At 33.8% G+C, this 8,319-nt stretch overlaps 1 protein-coding gene across 1 annotated transcript; it reads left to right on the forward strand.

Annotated features, from left to right (window-relative positions):
• Positions 1–4,086: 4,086 nt before the first annotated feature.
• Positions 4,087–8,114, forward strand: LOC122005716 (splicing factor 3B subunit 4-like). Its single transcript, XM_042560855.1, has 4 exons — positions 4,087–4,286; positions 6,662–6,873; positions 7,399–7,576; positions 7,664–8,114. Exons 1-4 carry the CDS (start codon positions 4,253–4,255, stop codon positions 7,795–7,797), a joined length of 558 nt encoding a protein of 185 aa, XP_042416789.1. The 5' UTR covers positions 4,087–4,252; the 3' UTR covers positions 7,798–8,114.
• Positions 8,115–8,319: the final 205 nt, after the last annotated feature.

An 8,319-nucleotide genomic window follows, 5' to 3' on the forward strand; every position in this document is an offset into this window, starting at 1 on the left:
GACTATAGGTACTAGGAGCTGGATCATATGCCTCTTGATATTGATGTTGGAAATACTGAGGTTCCATAGGAAATCTAGCAGTCTTTTGAATGAGATGACATATAGCAACTGGATGAGATGGACTGCCACAATTAGTACATATGTGTCTCACTTGCCCAGTATCCAAATTGTGATATTCATTGAAACCTCCAAATTACTGAGAATAAAGATTCATGTTAAACTGAAAGAATTGTCCTGGTCTAACACTGAAACACTAACAGACAAGATTAGAAGACGTAGGAGTATATGATATCAACACATGAATATATGAACATGAAAGCATTTAACAATTTTTTTTAACAAAATTTTGTAGAAAGATAAGAAAGTAATCCTAAAATTATCAAACGCCACTACAAGTTCTCCAGCAACGACGTCAAAATTTGATATGAGAGCTCGAGTGTCGTACTACGGGAGCTTATCAAATTACAATTAAAGTTACCGAACCCCTCTATACTACGATAGTATAGAAATGACTTGGGTCGTCTCCCAAAGAATGTAACGGTAAATGATAAAATTAGGATCGATTATTGCATTGAATTTTTAACATGAAAATGGAGGGGTTGGGTTTGAGTTCTAAACTACGATATGAAATAACAAAACAAGTATGAAATTAAATCTAAGGAACAAATGAGCAATGCAAGTATGAAAATCTAGTCTAACTTAAACTATAATTGCAAGGAAATTAAAGTAACATAAAATAAGCATTGAATGAAATCTAGAGCATTAAAGAAATCTAATCTAATCTAATTGCATCCAAATAAAGAACAGAACTTAGAGCAATTGAAAGAAACATGATAAACAAGAATTAAGCAAAATAAAGTCCACGGATTTAAACCTATCTATTGGAAGAAGCATTTGGTCAAACACCTTACGAGCATGAATCAAGATAACATGAGTACGTGCAAATCTAAAACAAGGAAGAACAACTTAAGTACAAGCATGCATTAAATAACTAAAGAAACATCAATTACATCACATCTTCAACCATGCAAACCAAAGTATCAACAATAGGAGAATAAGCTTGCAGATTTGGTCTGAATGAAGGAAGTAGTGCTGGAATTGAAGTCGCGTGCCCTAGCTTCCTCCTCTATCCCAGCTCCAGAACCCCCGGAACTGATGAACAACAGCTAACTTTGCTGGGTGCTGATTGCTTCAACAACGGTGATGATGACCAAAGCTTCCACCGAAGAACCCCCTCAGATGAAAGTTGATCGGCTGTGAGGAGGCACTGTGAATTGGAATGAACCGTCGCCGCTCCTCTGCCTCTACCGCTTGAACCCCAGTAGGAAGAAGTGAAAGAAGAATACCGGAAGGTGAAGGATCTTACCGGAGAACCCCTCCAGCAAGATGGATGCTTGTTGTCGTTGTCGTCACCTGCAGCTTCCGCCAAGGAGCTTGCTGCTGTCGCGGATTAGGATCTAGAAGAAGAAGTTGTGGGATGTGGAGGGCCGATCAGCCGGTGGTGAGGGTGAAGAGAAGGAGTGTCAGTGGGTGTCGCGTGCCCTAGCTGCAAAAAAAGGAATCGCGAAGCAGAGATCGGGCATTGTTCGGATGCGGAGAAAAGGTAAGGTTCGGGTTTTGGGTTTGGGTTCATTAATTAAATCTGAAATTTATAAGAGAAGTGAAATGGTTTTTTTTTTCCTGAAATTGGGCTTTAAAAGTGGGCTTTTGGATTGAATTTGAATTCGAGCTCCACTTCTTGGATGCACCCTTGATTATTTGATCTTGATCAACGGTCCAGATTACATCCCTACAAAACATGATGCACCTTTTAGATGAAATACCAGAAAATATAGGAAAAATTAGATCAATGCTCTAAATAAATCTCAACTCGTAAAACATGATATAAATACGTAATTAAACATATGAAAGGGTAAAAATGTCAAGTCCAAGAGCCAAAACAACATATAAAAATGCTAGTTATCAGGTATAAAGATAAAGTAAATGTTATATTAAATTGAATTATATTAAAATAAAAGATGTTTATTTATATTAGTCAATAAATATCTAGCCAATAGTTGACTTACAGGGCACCTACTCTAACACCCACAATCTCTGCAAGTCCTCTATTATGGTTGGCGATGAAGCATTTGTCAAGCCTCCACTGCTAGTGGGGGAGGGGAAAACCCCTCCTCCATCGGAGAGGCTTCTTTCCTAGTCGATACTGACCTGTATGAAAGCTCATTGGTGAAAGGAACTCAGCAGTCCTACTTTTCCCATCACCTTTTCTAGTGAGAAGGGAGGGTTAAATGGGTGGTAGAGGAGGACAAAAACATTATATTCTAACAATCATTTGAAGGGGAGGTTTTGGGTTATTGATTTAAAACTACCATGATTTCTATTTTCTATAAGGCTTTTGCCTACTCTACTTAGTCCAATGTCTTCTTCTAGTAGTTTTTGCACTTCTCATTTTTTGTACAACAGAATTTCTAGTAAAGAAGGTAAAACCTTAGAACCTTCTAAGGTGTGCCATTCTATCAACTCTCATTGATGCTGAGGTCCAAAATGGTAAGTGTCGTTCTAACACAAAGCATTCAAATATTTTTGGGCCATCATATTATTAGTCAATGTTTTTTTTATCGTTTTGAATTATAAATTTTGACAATTTTTAAGATTCAAAACAAAGCTAGCCTTCCTATCCACCTCTCCTACTGCACCACGTTGAAAGGAAACAAAATATGTTCATGTGGTAACTCGCTCATCCAAATATTTCTCATTGTCGTCTTTATAATGAGATGAAAAGAGTAAATTATGATAACAAGTGATTTTTTTAGGTGTGAGATTTTATTCTTCCAAAAATTATTTCCTAGAGATTCAATTCCTATTTTCATATGACAATCTATCCATCTACCAATTTAACTATGTTGTTGCAGGGAAAAAAAAAATATGTTCATGGCTAGTCTCATAGTTGCCCAATTCAAAAAGAGTTAGAATGCTAATTGGTAATCCTACCATATTTTTTTTTTAACCTTTTAAACGAAAAATTCTCCTATGGATAACTAGATGGAAGGAGAAGTTGTTATAGCTAGAGCCTTTATCTCAATAGTAAGATAGGCTCGTCTACTATTGTTGACGACTTTGAACAAAAGAATATTTTTCATAGTTGCATTGACATTAGTGAATACACATAAAGAACGGGATAGAAAGAACACATGAAGGGTGTTTCTGCAAGTTGGAGGTTGTTGAAGAAGTTTCACAATAAGTTGTTAACATTAGTTGAATAAGCATTGCCCACTCGTCTAGTTCGACTCCCCCATTCAAGTTGTCTGATCCCTATCGGCTATCTTGCCTAGCCCATTAGCCATTATACATAACTAAAAATTTAATTGGGTCGATTGATTTATCTAGTCTGCTCGACTTGATTGACCCAATTAGCCCACCTAACTTGCCGTAACCATTTAAACTTCGAGTTCACTTGGATTGCTTGACCTATTAGAATTGCTCAATTAATTTGTTCACTTAGACACATACCACATGATTTTTTATTGTTTAATCTAACTACATTAGTTTACTTGAACAAATATTATTGTTCATCCCAAATGATTTAATATCAACGATTCTATGCTAAAATATAAATAGGTAAATCATAGAATATATTTTATCCTAATGTAATAACCCTTATATAAAAAAATTAGACACCAAACAAATTTATTTTTGTACATATTAAGAATTAATCTAAAATTTATTAGAATAAATATTCATATAAATACCAACTACTCTAACAACAATTAACTACGTTAATTTATAAACATTTTAAGTAAAAGTTATAAATATGGAAAGAGAGCCCAGAGTTTATTGACAAAGGGAAAGGTTTGATTTATGAACAAGTATAAAAATTAACTTTTGTTTTTTTTCTAATTTATTTTCCTTAAAGAATTCTTATTATTGCCTTTTTTTAATAAACATAATTTTCTATCCTCTCCTAGTCTCCTATTCCATCGTGGCCTCTGTTTTCAGCATCAACGGATCAGATTAACCCGTATAGAATTTTACGGGGAAAGTTATCTTCGAGCTCGTGCTCAGCTGGTGGACCATAAATACCAAGTTGCCAAAGTCTTGTCCACAACAGCGTTCGGAGATCTATCGATTGGTCTGCCGCTCCTTCTCTTTTCCGTCGGCACTAGGGTTTTGTGGAGCTCATCTTTCGTCCTCAAGGCTCCTACAGCGTCGTGAATCAACTTGTTCTCCGCCGATCTGTCGCATCTCTGACGATATGTCGCGGAATCCTGCTCGAACGGTATACATAGGTAGGTTTTATCACGATATTTTACCCTTTAGTTCGAATCTTTAGATCTGCTGTATTTTATGAGTTTGTGTTAAGTTTTCATAGTTTTGGTTGTTTATTTGAAGTTTTCCGATTAAGGCACGCTGTTAGATCCTTTATAAACTTTTAAAAAAAAATTAGTAGTAACGATTTCGGGTTTTTTAGATGATTACCTGGGATTCGGTTTGAATTTTGCTTGTTCGTTAATATAAGCTTGCTTCATTGTGCTGCAAATTTTACAGGATTGTTCTTTGTATTTCTGGTACAGTTCGCTAGCCTAAATTAGAGCCTCAGGGCCTTTTTTTGTTTTTTTTTACTTCTTTTCGTTGCAGCTTATGGTTTGTGAATTCTAGTTTTTTTTTTTTTTTTGGTCTTTTGTGTCAGAGATCTATGCAACACTGAGACGAGTGATTTTATCAATCTCTATCAGAATAGATCATATTATGGTTTGACATCTAGTTTCCATTCTTTTAGGTTTGGTTGTTATTGAATGATTAATTGTAGGATACTGTGTTTGGTTTAGTAGAAGAGTATTAAACCCAAATAATTATTTATGGAATCAGCTACTGAGCTTGTTTATGAATCATCATGTTTGAATATCCATTTCCTTGATTGATGGCAAAATCAGACCCATCAGCTCTGAATTTAAAACCATAGTTTGTTTTAGGTTCTTCAACATTCCGTCAGGTCTCAAAAATAAGAAAAATGTATAGCTATGTTCTGAATTTTATTAAAATCTTAATTAGTATTTTCTAAAAAAATGTTACTCTTCTTTTCCTCCATCCTTAATTTTGGAAAAGAAAAGAAAGAAGAAATTATGCCTCGTTCTTCCTTCAAATCCTCTTTGAAAACTGTCCTTTGTGCTGCAGCATCATGCCAAAGTTAGAGGAAAAATGGTCACTACATCATCCCCTCCAAGCTCGAAGGAGTTAGGATCCTTTATATATATACACACATATATATATTGATTTATATAAATTCTCATTCTCCATCATTCCTTTTCACTAATATTTCTTGTGCTTCTTTATTTCTAAGTCATCTTAACTATTTTATTGTGATGGTCCAAATAAATTTGTCTTTACATGTCTTAATGACTTTGCGTTATTAAAGCCATCAGATTCCCTAAAATTTTACCTTAAATTTTACATTTTACATTAAAAAATCTTTGCTTCTCTATCTATTCCCTAAATTTAAATTTTATAAACAATACTTCTTTAAATTTGGGAAATGAAATCCATTCCCTAAATATTAAAATATTATTTCCTCTAATTCTCACTTTCCATTTTCACATTTTCCATTTCATAGATAATAATAAAAAAATATAGAGGAGAAAGAAAAAATAATAATAAAAAATAAAGATATGATAAATTATAGGAAAGCAGATGGATTGTGTAGTGAAAATTGGATATCCAAATTTAATAAAGTAGTTCGTCTACCATAAATTTTAAATTTGGATAGGGAATTTGATGCGGATGCTTTAAAGTGTTATGTATAAAACTACTGAGTATATGATTTTAGGTTCCTTATCTAGGTATTTTTCAAAGAGTTTATATATTTTGGTTCTTGAGTTCAATAGACTTAAATATCCTTATTTTTATTGTATCTTTTCCCTGAGTTTAATATGGCTAAGGTTTTATGTGGCTTGGTTTTTCAAATTGCAGCTTGTTTATTGCTTTAGAATATCGGCATTTTATTTTTGAGTATCGACATTTTTTTTTGAATATCCAGGCATTCTTGTAAATTGATGCTATCTTGGCTTATTCAAACCAAGTGAGTTTTGAGGTTTTCACTTTTTTTTGGGTGTTTTTTCTTCAAAGAGGGAAGTGATTTCCAGCTGCAGCTGTCTCCTGCTTGAAAAGAGTTCAGAACTGGGGAATTATTGTAGTAACTAGTATATCTGTAAAATTTCCTGGACATTAAGAATCTCCAATGTTTGAAAGTTATTACAGTTCCACTACTTTACCTTATGCTTCGGGTGTACCTGCTTCTGTTTCCTTCTGCCGTAGTAGTCAATTATTTTAGGTCATGTTTATATTTTCCATTCTTGTATTTCTTGGTTAGAGGTTCTATTTTGGAAAAAAATATTCAATTTATAAAGTTATTAGTTCCTGATATGGAAAATTTGCTCTTTTATGGTTCTTACACTAGTATAATGGTTACGTGTCTATGCCTTGTGTTTTTTTTCCTTGTTTCCACTTGAGCAAATTGGATTTTTTGAGTTTCTTTCACTTGTTTACCATGATTTCATTACAGTTTATTTTTTAGGGGTTTTGTTTCCTGTCTATATTTTGTGTCTATTTCCTTATTATTTTTTTGTGTTTTTAACAACTTTTTATGTGATATATTTTTCTTTGTTAGGTAATTTGGATGAAAAGGTGAGTGAGCGAGTCTTGTATGAAATACTTGTCCAGGTAGGTCGTATAGTGGACCTATATATACCTCGGGATAAGGAAACTGATCGCCACAGGGGCTATGCTTTTGCGCAATATGAGTCTGAGGAGATTGCAGAATATGCTGTTAGACTCTTTTCAGGCCTTGTACGCCTAAATAATAAGACCATCAAATTTGCGGTGCGTTGTCTTCTCTTGTGTATAGGCAGCTTAAAAGGTTTAAAGTCAAATCTTTTATTTCAGTCCTATAAATTATAGTCAGTGGAAAAGTTAACTGAAGTCAACCCCTAAACCCAAATAATTTTCAAAACACCCTGATTAATCCTCATTATTTAGTGTACTTCAATTGATGATACATGGTATAGAAATAGTTTGCATCTAAGATTTCCTTGACATTAAACCTGATAATTTTTTACCAGAGTCTCGGAGTAAAGATTGTATTCCTGACATCTTAAATGAGTCTGTCCTCATTCCTATTGCCTCTTGGTGGGTTAGTGCTGGCCACATAAATCATTGTATTCCTTTCATCTTAAATCAGTTTGGCCTTGGTAATGTCATATTTGTGTCATCTTAAATGTGTTTTTCCCTCATTTGGGTTATTTTTTGACATGTTTGTGCCAATCAACTTTGAAATATCATCCGCAGATAGTTGTTTTAGATCAACTTTTGTCTATCAATATAGATTAACTTCTACATATTGAACAGATATCTGGTCAAGATAAGTCTTCTCAGAACACTGGTACACCTATAACATTGAAGCCTACTTTTCCAAGGTCAACTTCTGTAAGTGGACGAGAAATAGATGTCTCTCGAAACTCTTTACGGTTAGTTAACCACAGGGATTCTGAGAATATTGATGATGTTCCCTTGAGTTACCCACAGTGTGAGTTCTTGAAGCTAGTAGTGCTCTCTTCTGCCTTTATCCTAATTACTTTTGTTTTATCTAATTTTTTAGCAACTTCATTTACAGCATCCTCTTATGGTTCACTAAACAATGATATGAACCGTGGCAACTACGAATATAGCAGGCGTGTTTTTGGGTCTATGTTCAATAATGATAATCGGCAAGGTGGGACTCATCCAATTACATTTCCCTCCTATTAATCTGTTATGCCCCTAATGACCCCATGTAGGAGTAGGTTCCAAGTGATCTGCCAGTCTGGTTAGTTTTTCCCCTTATATTGGATATTAAGAACTTGATTGTAGATCTCTCAAGTTTCTCATCCATTATCTATCTTAAATGGAACAAGTGAGTAACATGATCAGAACTGTCTTGTACAATATTATGTTTAAACAGCTGTAGCTCAGGTCTTCGAGCTTATCATTTCATCTGTAAATGATTTGTTGTGTGTTATTAAACCTCCGAATGTTTTGCGTTAGCTTCCTTAATGATATGGCAGTATGATGTAAATTCCAAGTGAGGGTAATTATTAGCATTATTGACTTTTCATTTCCAATAATATTTTATCTTAATTTAGATTATGATGATGGAGGAATTCAAAGTATTCAGATAGCTTTTAGATTTTTTTAATTAATTATCAGATAATTAAGTTTAATTTATTTTTTAAAATTATATTTAATTTGGTCCTAAATTTTAAGGAATTAAGTTTTGTTAGTTAATTTATC

Source organism: Zingiber officinale, chromosome 7B (assembly GCF_018446385.1).
Source record: "Zingiber officinale cultivar Zhangliang chromosome 7B, Zo_v1.1, whole genome shotgun sequence".
Lineage (NCBI taxonomy): Eukaryota > Viridiplantae > Streptophyta > Magnoliopsida > Zingiberales > Zingiberaceae > Zingiber > Zingiber officinale.